This window comes from Bombina bombina, chromosome 2, assembly GCF_027579735.1.
Source record: "Bombina bombina isolate aBomBom1 chromosome 2, aBomBom1.pri, whole genome shotgun sequence".
In the NCBI taxonomy this organism is placed as follows: domain Eukaryota; kingdom Metazoa; phylum Chordata; class Amphibia; order Anura; family Bombinatoridae; genus Bombina; species Bombina bombina.
The window spans coordinates 43424082-43444431 of NC_069500.1; the positions used below are offsets into that span (position 1 = coordinate 43424082).

The 20350-nt window shown below is 35.2% G+C and overlaps 1 protein-coding gene across 1 annotated transcript in view; it reads right to left on the reverse strand.

The window, feature by feature from the left end:
- Window positions 1-17944: 17944 nt before the first annotated feature.
- CELF4 (CUGBP Elav-like family member 4) overlaps window positions 17945-20350 on the reverse strand; it is a 1552143-nt gene continuing 1549737 nt past the window's right edge. Inside the window, 1 exon segment of the mRNA XM_053701051.1 lies at window positions 17945-18072. Within this exon segment, the coding sequence (XP_053557026.1) occupies window positions 17945-18072 (128 nt within the window).

Genomic DNA, 20350 nt, shown 5'->3' on the forward strand with positions numbered 1-20350 from the left:
AAATACTGGACACCTTAACACCCTAGTGACAAATCCCTTGCAAGGCTTCTAAAAATGGGGTGGAGAGTCGACTAAGTATACTTGCTGGCTCCTAAATTTGCAATGAATTTATAAAGTCTTTAGGAATTAAAGGGACATAAAGCGAAACATTTTATTTCCTAATTCAGATACAGAATACAATTTTAAAAAAACTTTCCAATGTATTTCTATTATCTAATTTGCTTCATTCTCTTGGTATCCTTTGCTGAAAAGTATACCTAGGTAGGCTCAAGAGCTAGGAGCTAGCTGCCGATTGGTGGCTGCACTTATATGTCTCTTGTTATTGGTTTACCACTGTGCTCAGCTAGCTCCCAGTAGTGAATTACTGCTCCATCAATAAAGGATACCAAGAGAATGAAGCAAAATTAATAACAGAAGTGGGAAAACTGTACGCTCTATCTGAATCATGAATAAAGAATTTAGGGTTTCATGTCCCTTAACCTTATGAAAATGCACACACCTCTGTGCAAGTTGTTTTCTGCCAGACACGCAAACAGCTACACAAACCCTGAATATTTTTTTAAAATACGGCAAAAACAAGCACAGCGGCGCCTGCCTCTTCTGATGCATTTGGTGTCTTCATAACAAAACTACAATTTCAGAAAATGAGGATCAGTTTTGGGCCTCGGCAGAACAAACAAGCACTTTTAGCTGCTAACTCTTTTTGCTTATTCTTTGCTGTTCATTCACCATCAGTCTCTCCCCAGATTATATTTTCAGCTGAATTTAATGAAGATCATTTATTAAACTAACGCTCAGGCTCTGCTTTGGCCTCAGACAGATGCACCTACTAATATGAATCATTTCTTTATATTGGATTATTTTGATGAAGAACCAGGAGCATGCACTCTGCAGAACGCACAGACTCGGTGACTCGCGCACAATCGTGACAAGGAGGCAGTTTGCTCTCATTAAAAAACAATCTCGTGCTCCGAGCAGGATGCAGAAATATGGCATTGTTATCATTTGCCATGACATTGTTTCAGACTCACTCCCTGCAGTCGTTCTTGCTATCCTAGGAACGAATAATGAGTACATGCACAACTCATTTCACTTGTGTTTGTTTAGAGCAAAAAGAGTAAAATGGTCTGGATAAGAGCCAACTCTCTCTATAATACACTCTAAAAGTTTTAATGCAGCAAGGCTCTGTGACAGATATCTGTCTAATATGAAGATACTAACTTAACTGCTCAGTTACTACAGATGTGTTATATAGGGTGAAAAAGAAACATTAAAGGGACATTGTACTGGGAAAATGACATGCTCTCATTTTTATGCTACTGACAATCAAACTTTATCTTTAACACCGGCAAAAAGGTTACATGCACTCATAATGTCCCACTCAGAAGCAGCAAACACATTTGGTAGGGTTGTTTGACTGCTTTTGCTAATTGATTCACCAGCCGTTTCATGTTTGGGACAGCAATTCTAAGCAGCCCCAGAGTAGGGTTTTACCTATGTGTTTAACACATTTGCAGGGGATAAACATATAGTGTTACAAGATTACAAGTGATGCGCTAATTGTTGCAATCACAATTTTATGCTTTTGGGATAATGTGATTGAAACCCTTGCGTAAAGGGAAGTGTGTTAAAAAAAAAAAGTTGGACTAAACACAACATAAATTACAGTTACACTCATATAAACACTATCTGCTAAAAATGATTCATATAAATATTTTAAAAAGTTATAAAGGTTAAAAGGATTATATGACAAAAGATAAATATGACAAGGTGTTTGACTGCAAAGGGATATATTGTATATAAACATACATAGTCATGTATGTTTATATACAATATAGAATATATATACAATGTCATAGTCATCTAAATGTGTGTATGCATGCATATATATAAGTATTAATGTGTGTATGCATGCATATAAATGTATATATGTGTGTATGCATGCATATAGATGTATATATGTGTGTATGCATGCATATAGATGTATATATGTGTGTATGAATGCATATAGATGTATATATGTGTGTATGCATGCATATAGATGTATATATGTGTGTATGCATGCATATAGATGTATAAATGTGTGTATGCATGCATATATATGTATGTATAAATGTGTGTATGATTGCAAATAGATGTATAAATGTGTGTATGCATGCATATAGATGTATAAATGTGTGTATGCATGCATATAGATGTATATATGTGTGTATGCATGCATATAGATGTATATATGTGTGTATGCATGCATATAGATGTATAAATGTGTGTATGCATTCATATAGATGTATAAATGTGTGTATGCATGCATATAGATGTATAAATGTGTGTATGCATGCATATATATATGTATATATGTGTGTATACATGCATATAGATGTATATATGTGTGTATGCATGCATATATATATGTATAAATGTGTGTATGCATGCATATAGATGTATAAATGTGTGTATGCATGCATATAGATGTATAAATGTGTGTATGCATGCATATAGATATATATGTGTGTATGCATGCATATAGATGTATATATGTGTGTATGCATGAATATAGATGTACTGTATGTATGTGTGTATGCATGCATATAGATGTATAAATGTGTGTATGCATGCATATAGATGTATAAATGTGTGTATGCATGCATATAGATGTATAAATGTGTGTATGCATGCATATAGATGTATAAATGTGTGTATGCATGCATATAGATATATAAATGTGTGTATGCATGCATATAGATGTATAAATGTGTGTATGCATGCATATAGATGTATAAATGTGTGTATGCATGCATCTAGATATATATGTGTGTATGCATGCATATAGATGTATATATGTGTGTATGCATGAATATAGATGTACTGTATGTATGTGTGTATGCATGCATATAGATGTATAAATGTGTGTATGCATGCATATAGATGTATAAATGTGTGTATGCATGCATATAGATGTATAAATGTGTGTATGCATGCATATAGATGTATAAATGTGTGTATGCATGCATATAGATGTATATATGTGTGTATGCATGAATATAGATGTACTGTATGTATGTGTGTATGCATGCATATAGATGTATAAATGTGTGTATGCATGCATATAGATGTATAAATGTGTGTATGCATGCATATAGATGTATAAATGTGTGTATGCATGCATATAGATGTATAAATGTGTGTATGCATGCATATAGATGTATAAATGTGTGTATGCATGCATATAGATGTATAAATGTGTGTATGCATGCATATAGATGTATAAATGTGTGTATGCATGCATATAGATGTATAAATGTGTGTATGCATTCATATAGATGTATAAATGTGTGTATGCATGCATATAGATGTATAAATGTGTGTATGCATGCATATAGATGTATATATGTGTGTATGCATGAATATAGATGTACTGTATGTATGTGTGTATGCATGCATATAGATGTATAAATGTGTGTATGCATGCATATAGATGTATAAATGTGTGTATGCATGCATATAGATGTATAAATGTGTGTATGCATGCATATAGATGTATAAATGTGTGTATGCATGCATATAGATGTATAAATGTGTGTATGCATGCATATAGATGTATAAATGTGTGTATGCATTCATATAGATGTATAAATGTGTGTATGCATGCATATAGATGTATAAATGTGTGTATGCATGCATATAGATGTATAAATGTGTGTATGCATGCTTATAGATGTATAAATGTGTGTATGCATGCATATAGATGTATAAATGTGTGTATGCATGCATATAGATGTATAAATGTGTGTATGCATGCATATAGATGTATAAATGTGTGTATGCATGCATATAGATGTATAAATGTGTGTATGCATGCATATAGATGTATAAATGTGTGTATGCATGCATATAGATGTATAAATGTGTGTATGCATGCATCTAGATATATATGTGTGTATGCATGCATATAGATGTATATATGTGTGTATGCATGAATATAGATGTACTGTATGTATGTGTGTATGCATGCATATAGATGTATAAATGTGTGTATGCATGCATATAGATGTATAAATGTGTGTATGCATGCATATAGATGTATAAATGTGTGTATGCATGCATATAGATGTATAAATGTGTGTATGCATGCATATAGATGTATAAATGTGTGTATGCATGCATATAGATGTATAAATGTGTGTATGCATGCATATAGATGTATATATGTGTGTATGCATGAATATAGATGTACTGTATGTATGTGTGTATGCATGCATATAGATGTATAAATGTGTGTATGCATGCATATAGATGTATAAATGTGTGTATGCATGCATATAGATGTATAAATGTGTGTATGCATGCATATAGATGTATAAATGTGTGTATGCATGCATATAGATGTATAAATGTGTGTATGCATTCATATAGATGTATAAATGTGTGTATGCATGCATATAGATGTATAAATGTGTGTATGCATGCATATAGATGTATATATGTGTGTATGCATGAATATAGATGTACTGTATGTATGTGTGTATGCATGCATATAGATGTATAAATGTGTGTATGCATGCATATAGATGTATAAATGTGTGTATGCATGCATATAGATGTATAAATGTGTGTATGCATGCATATAGATGTATAAATGTGTGTATGCATGCATATAGATGTATAAATGTGTGTATGCATGCATATAGATGTATAAATGTGTGTATGCATTCATATAGATGTATAAATGTGTGTATGCATGCATATAGATGTATAAATGTGTGTATGCATGCATATAGATATATATATGTGTGTATGCATGCATATAGATGTATATATGTGTGTATGCATGAATATAGATGTACTGTATGTATGTGTGTATGCATGCATATAGATGTATAAATGTGTGTATGCATGAATATAGATGTACTGTATGTATGTGTGTATGCATGCATATAGATGTATAAATGTGTGTATGCATGCATATAGATGTATAAATGTGTGTATGCATGCATATACATCTATATATGTGTGACCATATGCATTTATGTGTTTTACTGTATATTTACTGTAGATATTTGCCATTCCAAGGTTCTTCACATAGTGGATAATGTCACTTTTATTATAAATTCATCTCTCTCTCTCTCTCTCTCTCTCTCTCTCTCTCTATATATATATATATATATATATATATATATATATATATATACATACAGGTAGCCCTCAGTTTACGCCGGGGTTAGGTTCCAGAAGGAATGGTTGTAAATCGAAACCGTTGTAAATTGAAACCCAGTTTATAATGTAAGTCAATGGGAAGTGAGGGAGTTAGGTTCCAGGCCCCTCTCAAAATTGTCATAAGTAACACCTAATACATTATTTTTAAAGCTTTGAAATGAAGACTTTAAATGCTAAACAGCATTATAAACCTAATAAAATAATCACACAACACAGAATATATAATTAAACTAAGTTAAATGAACAAAAACATTTGCTAAACATCATTATAAACCTAAAAAAATAATCACACAACACAGAATATATAATTAAACTAAGTTAAATGAACAAAAACATTTGCTATACAGCATTATAAACCCTATGAAATAATCACACAACACAGACTTTACTTGAATTTTTCTGCAAACAGTTCTTTCTATGCATTCCAATCTGGACTGATTTATAGACAGTAAGATATTGTTCCTTTGAAATCTGCTCGATAGCTCAGGTCTGGTTAAACTGATTAATTTCAGCTTGCTTGGCTGCGCTGCAACACAAGCGGACAGCTCCACCTACTGGCTATTTTATTAAATGCTCTGCTTCTCAATAGCAGTCACATGACTGGAAAAAAAGGTTGTTATTCTGAAACGGTGTAAATTGAGCCGTTGTAAAACGAGGGCCACCTGTATATATATATATATATATATATATATATATATTCTTCGTTATGGTTTAGCACTCTCAAATTTCACTGACTGGGGTGCTGCAGCAAACAACACACAGATTCCAAGAAAAGTAGGCACTCTCCGGAATATAAATATAGGACACTTTTTTATCCTTAGTAGTGACGTTTCGGAGTTTTACCACCGTCTTCAGACTTTAAAAGTCTGAAGACAGAGGTAAAACTCCGAAAACGTCACTACTAAGGATTAAAAAGTGTCCTATATTTAAATTCCGGAGAGTGCCTACTTTTCTTGGAAGATATATATATATGTACATATACCTGTATATCTGTTCCTAAAGTTATAGAGGTATAGATATCCATTTTACATTGACATTATCATATACTGTATATATCCAATGCGAAGGATATGAGTAAAACATCCACTTTACTATTGCATGTAAAAGCACAGAAACGCTTCACAATCCAGCAAAAAAAATACAAATTAGTACAAGAGACTGAGACTCATGGCAGACGCGTTTCGTGCGCTTGCACACTTGGTCACTGACTCCTTATATTGTTTGCATTGAATGGATTATTACTGGGACACATTAACATAACTATTTGTTTGGTATAAGATAAATCCAAAATGTTTAATAAGTTCAGATATCAAGTGTGAGAGTAAATTGGGCACAAAATGTGCCAGGCATACTGTGCCAGTTGCTACATCATTAGAGGGATGGGCACTGCCAGAAATTCAGTGTCATCATTAACAACCCACAAGGTGCACTGTGCATCAGATTCCCCCTGAAACTCTGAGTTTCATTGATTGGGGAGACACAGCATTGATTTCATTAACACATAAACACTTTACAATAAAAATAAGCTTTGTAGATATTGTAAGTAGATAACACCAGTGACCATTGGTCACAAATTCACATTTGCTGCATTTGTACTGAAAATAGAACACAGAACCCTCCAATTACTTTCCAGACTTGCATTAAGGACACTGCATTGTGGAGAGGGCGCTGGCAGTGACAGGGTTAAGCAAATAAAACCAACTGTACTAATGACACAGAGATTGGTGTTCATCACTTAGACTCAAATTAGCAGCTTCTCTCATTCATCTTGTGCAAACTGCATACATTGCAGCCTGTAACCCAAACACTTATATTTAAAGAATCTATCATGTCAGTGTTAGATGACAGTTCCTTAATGGTCCCTCTTTTATTTCTCCATATGTCTTTCCTACGATTTCTTAAAGCAACAGTCACATTTGCACTGCCTAGCATTTGTTTAGCCTTCATATTGTTACAGGCTGATTTAAAGCTATAAAATCCCATTAATACTACTCGTTAACTGCATGTAGTTTTCACCCTTACATAATGCTAATAAAAGGCATTAACTGTCCTTGTCCCACAGAGCTTACCATCTATTTTTTCATGTTATACCAAGCGCATTCTCAAAATGAATAACAGAAAATGGAACTGTTTTGTGCATGTAAATCATCAAATTTAGGGCTTGATTTGGTAGAATTATGTTCAATGTGCTGTTAGAATTCTCTGAAAGTAACATTCAATCAAAATGATACTTTAATGATCTGGATAGAACATGCAGTTTTAAATAAGTTTCCAATTTACTTCTATTATCAAATTTGCTTCATTCTCTTGGTATCCTTTATTGAAGGAGCAATAATTACCACTGGGATTTAACTGAACATACTGGGTGAGCCAATGACAAGAGGCATATATGTGAAGCCACCAATCCCCAGTTAGGTTACAGTAGTGCGCCGTTGCCTACTTGGGTATGCTTTTCAACAAAGGATACCAAGAAAACAAAGGTAATAAGATAGAAGTAAATTTGAAAGTTGTTTTTTTAAAGTGCAAGCTCTACATTAATCATGAACTTGACTTTACGCTCCCTTTATGTGTTCACAAGTGATAGCAAGCGCTGTGACACAAACAGGCATACAAAGTAAATTCATTGTTTATCTCAATGTAAACAGGATACATTATGTATGATGAATATGTATGGTATGTATTCTGGTTATAAACAGTACTGCAACATTCTGATTAATGAATGGTTCATTAACAATATTTACATATGCTACTCTATTTAATCAAATTTATTAAAAGTTTATAAACACTTATTTAGTTATTATTTCATATTAAATTTAGTATAAATTACATACAAATTTTTTAACATGATCCAAAATGTGTTTCTATTCTAATGAATCATTCGTTATGGAGGGGAAAAAAAAACCAAAACATTTCTTTCGTCTTGTCCTAGATTTGATCATAGAGTCATTCGGCTGAGCTGGATTTTGACAATACTATTTTTTTGTTAATAGAAATGTGTTAACCCTTTTTTTCCTATGGGGAACATCATTAGGAAAGCAGAGGGGCAGCTTGACAGCAACTTAAAAATAAATAATATTAAAATAGTAGCTAGTGTTACTGCTACAAGCCAGCAGCACACTCTGACAAGGAAATTGCTGGATCTCTACTGAATAGTGTAGAACTGTTAATATGAATCAACAAAATGTTTGTGTTGTGTGCATTTGTTGTTCATTTATTTGTTAAAGGGGCAGCTCGTTTTGAGTTTTTCAAAGAAATAAAAGAATAAAGCAAAATTTGGGATTTTATAATTCGTCCAAATCCATATGCACGTCTAGTTCAAATACTCCTTGTTATGCATTAACAAGTTGTAAAAGAAGGATTTCCATAGACGTTTCATGGGTGTTACTGGCGTTACAATGAGAAAGATTTGTGTCATCATATTCTTAAAACAAGGTACAATATCAAACTCATACATCTTCACACACATTTGTATCACCACACTCTAATTACCAAAATACTCCATAAACAAAAAAATAAATACCAATCAATTCTTTTACAAATGGTGAATCATAAAACCCTTTTGGTTTACAAACAAAACTTATTAAATTGTCATAAAAAGTTTTACAACAGTATGCATAATCCCTTTGTGCTGACATTTGCTGTCAATAAAGACAAGCACAATATGTATTGCTTTGCAGTTCATGGACATAACTCTTGAAAAGCCTCTTGAATATATATATATATATATATATATGTATGTTCTTTGCTGTAGCCAATGATTGACAGATAAGCTCCTGGACTATCAACCAATCAATATTTAACATGCTGGAGAGTTATATTTCTGAAGTCTGAAGTACATTAACCTCTAGTATTTGACAAAAAAACATACTTTTTAGGGAAAAAATAAAATAAATTAAATAAAAAGTGCATTGCACACCTTTTTTTCTACATATAATTAAACATTTTATAAGGGGAAGGTTATATTTTCCTGCGTAGCAAAGGACTTGGGTAAAATTATCAAGGCATAGAAAGACAACTTTAAAGCAAAGTCTGTAAATGAATATTTGAACATATTAATTAAGTTATATATTTTCTCATTGTTAATATTATTATCCGTGAATTTGTGCCAACAGATTCCGCAGAGCTATAAACATGGGTCTAATATGCCAGGTAACAAATGGATAGAGGGCCTTGCACTGTTTAAAATCAGCTCTCATGAAGGTGGTCTTCAAAACAGCTGGGCTTCTAGGCTTATATGCTAAGGGGGTTCAAGGGAATAAGAAAAGGAGGAGAGGAACTAAGATAAGGACATGTTAGCGTGTATTATATGCATCCATGAACAGTAAAGTCTTTAAGGAGCGCTTCAAAGTTGAAAACTAGGGGAGAGTCTTGTGGAGTGAGGCAAAGAGTTCCACAAAATAGGGGCCATTCTGAAGAAGTCCCGTTGATGGAAATGTGAGGAGGTAACAAGAGAGGAGGAGAGAAGGAGGTCATAAGCAGAGCAAAGGGAAAGAGAGCATATGAAGATGAGGTTGAAGATAAAGGGGGAGAAGTGTTATTGAGAGCCTCGTATGTCAGAGTGGTGCAGCAGATGAGGAGCAACGTGTAAGGAAGATCAGATTGGCAGAAGCATTGATTACGGATTATAAGGGAGATGGACGGCAACTAGGAAGGCCGGAGAGGATGGACTTGCAATAGTCAACGTGGGAAATAATGAGAGAGTGGTGTCTTGTGTGAGCAAGTGACGAAATTTGGTGATGTTTTTAAGTGAGAGATATGAGTCAATGGTGATTCCAATATATATGTATGTTTATGTTAAATGTATTTTGTGGCATAAATAAGATTATTTGCTCCCATCTTAAACTCTGGACTATATCCCATCTGTTCCTCTTGTTACTCCGATGGACGTTTTTCTGATTGACTCTGTTCTGCCTACAGCTGCAGGAAATCTGGTGCTTGTATCTATCACTTGCCCCTTGTTTCTAGTTCATTTCTCTAGCAGTACAGAGACTTTTGTTCGCCCCATGCACAGTAGGAATCCTGCTTGCTATGGGATTTTTTTTGTCCTTTTTCTATTTCTTGGGCCCTTTAATATGGGCAATAATTCATTGTATCTCTCTTTGCATAAATACAGAGGAGAAACTTTGTTTCGTTTTACAGAGAAAAGAAACATTTTATATATAATCCGCTCACTTACTGGTCATTAGAACCCTATGTATAATTCTTACGTTGATAGATAAGGCTGTGTTATTGCTACTAACGCTGTAAAGCCAATTCCGTGTCTGTTCCTACAGTATCTTGTTAGATAGCCATAATTAATTGGTCTGTCATCAAGATGCAGAGCAGCTGCAATCTGTCTAATAGGACTGTGTCAATTATTAATATACATCTAGGGCAGTTTCTCGCTCCAGTAATGAAGCACGTTTGTCCTCTAACTTTTTTTTGTATAACTTTGTAAGTCCTGTTTGTATAAAAGCACGTCACATGCTCAGATATAGCAAACTGGTACGGAGGAATGTTATCAGGCATCTGCGGTATTATGTTTCTCAGCTCCAGTTCCTCTAAAAGGCCAGGTTTTCATATAAGAACTAGAGCACAGGTGAAATTATCAGCTAATCAGTTGCCATGGTTATTTACGTGATATCTTAACTAGAACACAGCGGAAATAGTCAGCAGTAACCATGGTAATTAACCCGCTGTCACCGATAAGCTGTTTATTTCCCCTGGTACTAGTTAAGATACCATGAAAATCTAGACAAGAGCACAGGTGAAATAATTAGCTGGTCAGTAACCATGGTTACTAACCTTTGTCACCTGTCAGCTCTAGTTAAAGGGACAGTAAAGTCATAATTAGACATTCACCGTTTAGACAGAGCATACAATTTTAAACAACTTTCCAATTTACTTCTATAAATTAATGTGCTTCCTTCTCTTGTTATCTTTTTGCTGAAAGGTTTATCTACGTAAGCTCAGGAGCAGCAAATAACCTAGGTTCTAGCTGCTGATTGGAAGCTGCATATAAATACCGATTGCCATTGGCTCACTATGTGTTCAGTTAGAAACCAGTAGTGCATTGCTGCTACTTCAACAAATTATACCAAGAGAATGAAGCAAATTTGACAATAGAAGTTAACTGGAAAGTTGTTTAAAATTGTATGTTCTACCTAAATAATTAAAGAAAAATTTTGGGTTTCATGTCCCATAAAGATATCAAGAAACTCCTATAAGAGCTCCTGAGGACTTAAGTTGATAATTTTTACATAATCAAAACATTTTAAGCGAAGACCTAAAAACACATTCACGAAACTAAGATCTTGCTGAAAAAAACTCACTGCAATTTGTGAAAAGTATAATATAATTTGCCCAGTTACAGCTGCTAGTTGCCAGATCAGCTACATTATAATAATCAACGTAGCAGCGTCTATCTTGTTACAGTCACCTGCTGAGTGCTTACAACCAGTTACTCTGTCAAACATATAAAAATCACAAAAATGCATTCAAACCATTAGAACAAACAAATTAAAATGCTTGAACAAATTTTAGGTGAAAAAACCCAGATCCCATGTCTAGAACACCCTGAAACACTACAGTCATTTGGTAAAAGTATTACTACCTAAATAAATAAAAGGTAATCTAATAATAATAATAATATTAATAATAATTCCAAGTCTCCTCATTAGGAACTACTGATCAAATGAAGCATATTTCGCTAACATGGTCAGATGCAAAAGGTGCTAAGAAACTTGTTACATCAGATTACAATGTTCTTATAAAGATACTTTGGGCCGATTTATCATCGGTCTGTCCGCATGATTCCCTCAGCGGATCATGTCCGACAGACATCGATGAATGTCGACAGCATACGCTGTCGGCATTTATCATTGCACAAGCAGTTCTTGTGAACTGCCTGTGCAATGCCGCCCCCTGCAGATTCGCGGCCAATCGGCTGCTAGCAGGAGAGTCAATCAGCCCAATCGTATGAGATCGGGCAGATTGATGTCCACAGCCTCAGAGCAGGCAGACCAGTTAAAGAGCAATGGTCTTAAGACCGTCGCTTTATAACTACTGTTTCCGGCAAGGAAACAGAAGCCATTCGGCCCTTGATAAATCGGCCCCTTTGCATGCGCTTATTGCATAAAACCTGTCATATAACCTATCAATAGGTGTTTGGTGGATCTTTGATATTTGCATTTAAAGGGACACTGTACCCAAAAAAATTATTTTGTGATTCAGATAGAGCATGCAATTTTAAGCAACTTTCTAATTTACTAATATTATTGTTCTCTTGCTATCTTTATATGAAAAAGAAGGCATCTAAGCTTTTTTCTTGGTTCAGCACTCTGGACAGCAGTTTTTGATTGGTGGATGAATTTATCCACCAATCAGCAAGGACAGCCTAGGTTGTTCACCAAAAATGGGCCGGCATCTAAACTTACATTCTTGCATTTCAAATAAAGAAACCAAGAGAATAAAGAAGATTTGATAATAGGAGTAAATTAGAAAGTTGCTTAAAATTGCTTCTCTATCTGAATCATGAAAGAAAATATTTGGGTACAGTGTCCCTTTAATATTCTATATCTGGGTTTTCATTCAACTTTCCTTTAATTCATTAAAGGGATATGAAAAACACATTTTTTCTTTCATGATTCAAATAGAGCAGCAATTTTAAGCAACTTTCTAATTTACTCCTATTATCAAATTTTCTTCATTCTCTTGTTATCTTTATTTGAAAAAACAGGAATCTCAGCTAAGGAGCTGGCCCATTTTTGGTTCAGCACCTGGGTCGCGCTTGATAATTTGTGGCTAAATGTACCCACCAATCATCAAGCGCTATCCAGGGTGCTGAACCAAAAATGTGCTGGCTTTCAAATAAAGATAGCAAGAGAACGAAGAAAATTTGATAATAGGAGTAAATTAGAAAGTTGCTTAAAATTGCTGCTCTATCTGAATCATGAAATATATTTTTTTTAATTTTATGTCTGTTTTACCATTTGTGTAAGTATAAAAGTCACTGATCACTGATTGCTCAAATAGGAAAATATTAAGAGGCCCATTTATCAAGCTCCGAATGGAGCTTGAGAGCCCGTGTTTCTGGCGAGTCTTCAGACTCGCCAGAAACAGCAGTTATGAAGCAGCGGTCTAAACCATAACCCTGTCCGCCTGCTCTGAGGACAGGAATCGCCACAATTCAAGCCAATTGAGTACGATCGGGTTGATTGACACCCCCTGCTTGAGGCCATTGGCCACGAATCTGCAGGGGGGCGACGTTGCACAAGCAGCTCTTGTGAGCTGCTGGTGCAATGCTGAATACGGAGAGCGTATTGCTCTCCGCATTCAGCGAGGTTTGTCGGACCTGATCCGCACTGTCGGATCAGGTCCGACAGACATTTGATAATTCGGCCTCTAAAACTTTATTTTAGTTCTCATTAAATCAAAATACAGACACTAATTGTTTAGCTCGATAATGTACCCTGCATTGTTTAGTGCCTCTAACTAAGCTTTATTAATAACCTTTATTCTTCCACAACAAGTCCCAATAATCAACCCTTTTTTTCTTTTTGGAGATTATTCCATTATACAGATATCTGTGTGGGCTCCAATTAAGAAGAAGGGTCAGACACACAGGGGCAGACATCTGCCACATGTGCAACGCTGCCCCCTGCTAGTGAGCAGGGGCTGTCAGTCTCCCAGATCAGAGAAGTCTGGGGGGATTGAGAACAGCACGTTACAGCTGGCGCATAATGTTAAGAAGCAGAGGTCTGATATCCGCTGCTTTTTACCTCTCGGCTGCACACTCGCTTTTGTGAGCTTACAGCCAAAGGAGCTCAAAAGCTGTGTTTTTGGACTATGGAGTAAATCCTTGTTTCATCACATGGTGAAATGTATCATCACAACAATTGCGCTAGGACATGAAATGCCAATCACCACTAACAAGCGAGTGTTGAGTGATTTATCTCGCCACTACTGAGGTGGTGGAGAGGAAAAAAAGATGTTTTTGCTTCTTTATGTGTCAGCAGGCTCACTTATGCAAACCTGCTCCACATAGCTGGAAAAATGTAACAAGTAACTAAAAGCTTCCATGTATTAGCAAGTTGTAGTAGCCCAAAAATATTGTTGTCATTACACCATAGTCTTTAGGATGTTTTCTGCCATTGAGTATCAGGTGCGCACACTTTAGTTCAGAGCCCAGAAAAACAACTTTACATGATGATGATGCAATGTCAGTGAAGGGTATTCAGTAAAACATGAGTGGATCCCCAGCCTGGGCATTTGCTACAGAGAGAAATGAATTTTCCGTGATATTAGCTTTAAATAGGCACAAACTCAATGCTCACAGACTGACTCTTTTATCTACATAAAACACAAATCTGTTCATTCACTTCTGTTTCTGGAAATGCTTCATATAATGCACTTGACTTCAATAAAATGTCTACCTCAAACAAGTGACACAGATGTCACATGATTCACTGTTGGCTTCCTATTAGCTCATTAGCTAACACATAATGGAAATTACAGTTTGTCACTTATCTTTTGCTATTTCAAAGCATAAAACAAACATAATGTTATTATTAACTCATTATAAAATGGTATGAAATAGCCTGCAGATAATTTACCAAGCGAGTTGCTGTTAACCAACACCACAATTAAGGTGGGAGCTTTGTATCTACAGAACTCTGGAAGAAGAAGGGTTTATTATTGCTCTTTAAAAACCTTACTAAGGTGCCTACAGGGAAAAGGGTCAGTAGGCAGCTGCTTATTCTGCATAATAGAGAAAAACGTTTTTAATACTTTTATTATGTATCTCTTCATAATTTAAATAAATATATTATCAGAGTTTTTAAGTAAGCCTTATTGTGTCTTGTTTCCTGTACCTGCTCTGTCCTTAAAGGGTCATGAAACCAAAACAATTTCTTTCATGATTCAGATGATTTTAGACAACTTCCCAATGTATTTCTATTATCTAATTTGCTTCATTCTCTTCATATGTTTTATTGAAACAGCAGCAATGCACTACTGGGAGCTAGCTGAACACATTGGGTGAGCCAATAACATGAGCCAATAACATGAGGCATATATATATGCAGCCACCAATCAGCAGTTCCTGAGCCTACCTACGTATCCTTTTCAACAAAGGATACCAACAGAACAAAATTTTTTTAGATAATAGAAGTAAATTGGAAAGTTTTTTAAAATCACGTGCTCTATCTGAATCATGGAAGGAAAAAAAAAATGGTTTCATGTGACTTTAAGTACATAAACTTTCAATACTGACAGCTCACAACACAACCAATAGCACAATATGATTGTGACACTATAAATAAATGAGTTTTCCCACAGATAATAGTGGTAGCCACAAATAATTATTTCCTGTCAGTATGTAGCTGATGGCATTTTTTTAGCCTAATCAAAAAAAATAAAAAATAAAAATAATATGTTTTATGCACAAAAATCATACAATGTAACTGTAATTTTTAAATATGAATATAATTTCTATAAAAGAGGATGTTATCTAAAAAAATAGCCCTGGTAGAAAGTGCATAAAAATATTACTGCCCTTAAAAATAACTGTCCAACCTCTTTATACAGAAGCACAGTAGAATAATATGATACTAATACAGTTAATAATATTTTAATAATTAAAGGAACATTAAATATCTCTAGTATTTTTTTTTTAAACTTGTACTTTGTCCCACGTTCCCTAGAAAGACCAAAATCTGTGACCTGTAAATGCTGCAAACTGTCTAAATCAGCTGTTTGATTTGCAGCATTTCTAGGTAACAGAGTTTGCTTTTTGGCTTTTCTAGGGAGTGTGGTACAACGCACAATTTTATACAAATGCAAGGAGTTTTTAATGTCCTTTTAACATAAAGGTCATGTTTAATGTTTGTACACAAAAACCTCTAAATTTCTTGTTTTTATTTTCTTTGTTAAAGGCATTCTTTTCTCTAATTTCTTAACGCCGCTATTTATACCGACAGTGGGTCGTATTTAACTGGTTGATTGCAAAAAACTGCAACTAGTAATTTAAGTCATCATGTTGGCTAAATTAACTGCTGCTATTATCAGTCACAAAAACAAAAAAGAGGAGATAAACACTCATTTTATGCATCTACCAAAGAAAAAGAAACAAAAATATGTCTCAAAATGTCTCCGCTAAAAAGGTAACATTACCAAATAAGGTATAAAACTATAATTAGCAAGACTATATCATAAAATCATATATGTGAGTGTTGGTCTTTGTGTTTTTATGTGTGTCTGCATGTTTGTATGTGTGTGTCTTTGTATAGATATGTGTGTGTGTCTGTATATATATATGTGTCTGTGTGTGTATGTCTTTGTCTATATGTTTGTGTCTCTGTGTGTCTTTCCTGTTTCTGTTTGTGTGGGTGTCTTGTCTGTGTGTGTTTGTTTGTGTCTTGTCTGTCTGTGTGTCTTGCCTGTTTCTAATTGTGTGGGCATCTGGTCTGTGTTTGTCTGTGTGTCTTGTCTGTTTCTGTTTGTGTGGGCGTCTTGTCTGTGTGTATGTTAGTGTGGGTATCTTGTCTCTGTGTCTTGTCTGTTTGTGTGTGCATTTGTGTCAGAGTCTTGTCTGTTTGTGTGGGTGACTTGTCTCTGCGTTTTGCTTGTTTATGTGTGTGTGTTTGAGTTAGTGCCTTGTCTGTTTGTGTGGGTGTCTTATCTGTGTGTGTGTTTGTGTGTGTTTGTTTGGAAGTCTTGTTTGTGTGTCTTGTCTGTTTGTGTTTGTGTCCGAGTCTTGTCTGTTTGTGTGGGTGTCTTGTCTGTTTGTGTGTGTGTTTGTGTCAGTCTTGTCTGTCTGTGTGTTTATGTGGGTGTCTTGTCTGTGTGACTTGTTTATGTGTGTGTGTTTGAGTTAGTGCCTTGTCTGTTTGTGTGGGTGTCTTATCTGTTTGTGTGTGTGTTTATGTGTGTTTGTTTGGAAGTCTTGTTTGTGTGTCTTGTCTGTTTGTGTTTGTGTCCGAGTCTTGTCTGTTTGTGTGGGTGTCTTGTCTGTTTGTGTGTGTGTTTGTGTCAGTCTTGTCTGTCTGTGTGTTTATGTGGGTGTCTTGTCTGTGTGACTTGTTTGTGTGTGTGTGTTTGAGTTAGTGTCTTGACTGTTTGTGTAAAAAGATGCCACTTTAGTTTATCACTGAAGGAAAAAAGTCCAGAAGGAAAAACTCACTAGTCCACTCACCATGATTTATTATAAGTATAAACTTGTTAAAAAGTATGAGGTAGGACCCAAAAGTTCACAGTAAAAGTTTTATACTTAAAATAAATCTCAGTAAGTGACTTTGATTTGGTAACACGAAAGTTGTATGCATCATACTGACATTCAGCATATAGTGACTTCTTTACTCTAGATCAGGTTAATTATAGATACAGTCACAAAAAATACAATATACTTCTCACAATATACTATATATCAAAATGATAGCGTATTACAAAACTGTTTTAAAACAAATCAAAATCACACAGGTCCAATGATTCTTATTCAGTTTCTTTTATGAATGATGTAATTATAATAAAGCACAGGAATAACAAAACTGTGAGTCACTGCCAGCATATCTGTAGTGGGTCCCATTTATTGTATGATAAAATATTATGAAAGGTTTCTGACCAATAAGAATTTAATATCATATCTGTGTCAAGTTATGGAGTCTAGATTTGGCTTGACCTCTCTCTCTCTGACCCCAACGAGCCGCCTTGCTTACCTGTACTAGTCTTTATTTCCAGAAGCTCCTGCGCTGTCTCAGTAAGGGCGATTGGCATCTTTCGGCCTCTTCAGCTGCACCTTCAGCCTCTTCATGCCAATCTGGAAGCCATTCATGGCCTGGATGGCGGCCTGAGCACTGGCAGGGTTGTCAAAACTCACAAAACCTGTCAAAACATGAAGCAATGTGTGGGCTTAACAAGCCGAAGGTTACTAGCTCATGACACATATACAGCGATACCATTAATATGACAATGTCAAGGTGGGAAGTGAGTGAGGAGGATGTGTAATGGTAAGGGGTTAGTATCCTAAAAAGCAGCACCCAGCCTGAATATAAATCAAATCTATTCGAGGCTGCAAGAGAACAGAGGCCCAAGCCAAAATACTATGTGTGGATCCCAAAAATAAAAATAAAAACTATGTCATGTATTGATTTTCTTTGGAAGTCTTGGAAAAATAACTATTGTTAAACAAATCCTCTAACAACAGCACATTCAAGGAAATTACACTTAAAGGGAAACTAAACCCAAAATGTTTCTTTCATGATTCAGGTAGAGAGTACAATTTAAACAACATTCCAATTTACTGCTATTATTTCATTTGCTTCATTTTTTAGATATCCTATGCTGATTAAATAGCAATGCGTATGGGTAAGCCAATCACATAAGGCGTCTATGTGCAGCCACCAATTAGCATCTACTGAGCCTATCTAGATATGCTTTTCAGCACATAATATCAAGAGATTAAAACACATTAGATAATAGAAGTAAATTAGAAAGTTGTTTAAAATTGCATGCTCTTTCTAAATCATCAACACAAAAATTGTAGGTTTCATGTCCCTTTAAGTGATATTACATATGGCCCTGACATTTAAGTCCATATGAATCATATAGAGGAAGCTTCATGTTGTATGGAGCTAACCTTTAAGACAATATGCTGTGCTATATAAGGGAGTCATGTGGTATATGCACATATGCTGAGGTATACAAGGCAGTAATTTGGTATATGTGCATATGCTGTGGTATACAAGGGAGTCTTGGTATATGCATGTATGGTGTGGTATATAAGGCAGTCACATGGTATATGCACATATGCTGTGGTATACAAAGGAGTCATGTGGCATATGTATGTATGGTGTGGTATATAAGGCAGTCACATGGTATATGCACATATTCTGTGGTGTACAAGGGAGTCATGTGGTTTATGCACATATACTGTGGTATACAGTATATGAAGCAGTGGTGTAGTATATATAGGTCTGGTGTAGTATATAGGAAAGCTGTGTAGTATATAACAGTCTTGTGTACTATGTAAGGCAGCACTGCAGTGTGTTAGGGAGTGGTGAAGTATGTAAAATACAGAATGTTATATAAGGGTCTGTTGTATTATGTAACGGAGCTTTATAGTAGATAAGTGAGCAGTGTAGAAGATAAGGGAGGGGTGTAGTTTTAAAGGGAAATATGTAGTATATACGGGAGTAGTGTATACATAAATGTTTAATGTAGTATATAAGGAAGCAGTACACACAGGTCTATTGTAGTATATAAGGGAACAGTACATACAGATATATTGTAATATATAAGGGAGCAGTACATACAGGTCTATTGTATAATATAAGTACAAGTCTGGTATAGTATATAAGGGAGCGGAGCAATACATACAGGTCTGGTATAGTATATAACGGAGCAGTACATACAGGTCTGGTATAGTATATAAGGGAGCGGAGCAATAAATACAAGTCTGGTATAGTATATAAGGGAGCGGAGCAGTACATACAGGTCTGGTATAGTATATAAGGGAGCAGAGCAATAAATACAAGTCTGTTATAGTATATAATGGAGCAGTACATACAGGTCTGGTATAGTATATAAGGGAGCGGAGCAATAAATACAAGTCTGGTATAGTATATAAGGGAGCAGTACATACAGGTCTGGTATAGTCTATAACGGAGCAGTACATACAGGTCTGGTACAGTATATAAGGGAGTGGAGCAGTACATACAAGTCTGGTATAGTATATGAGGGAGCAGTACATACAGGTCTGGTGTAGTATATAAGGGAGCAGTACATACAGGTCTGGTGTAGTATATAAGGGAGCAGTACATACAGGTCTAGTAAAATATATAAGGGAGCAGTATATACAGGTCTGGTATAGTATATAAGGGAGCAGTACATACAGGTCTGGTGTAGTATATAAGGGAGCAGTGCACATAGGCCTAGTGTAGTATATAAGGGAGCAGTACATACAGGTCTAGTATAGTATATAAGGGAGCAGTACACACAGGTCTGGTGTAGTATGTAAAGAAGCAGTACACACAGGTCTGGTATAGTATATAAAGAAGCAGTACATACGGGACTAGTATACTATATAAGGGAGCAGTATATTCAGGTCTAGTATAGTATATAAGGGAGCAGTACATATAGATATAGTATAGAATATAAGGGA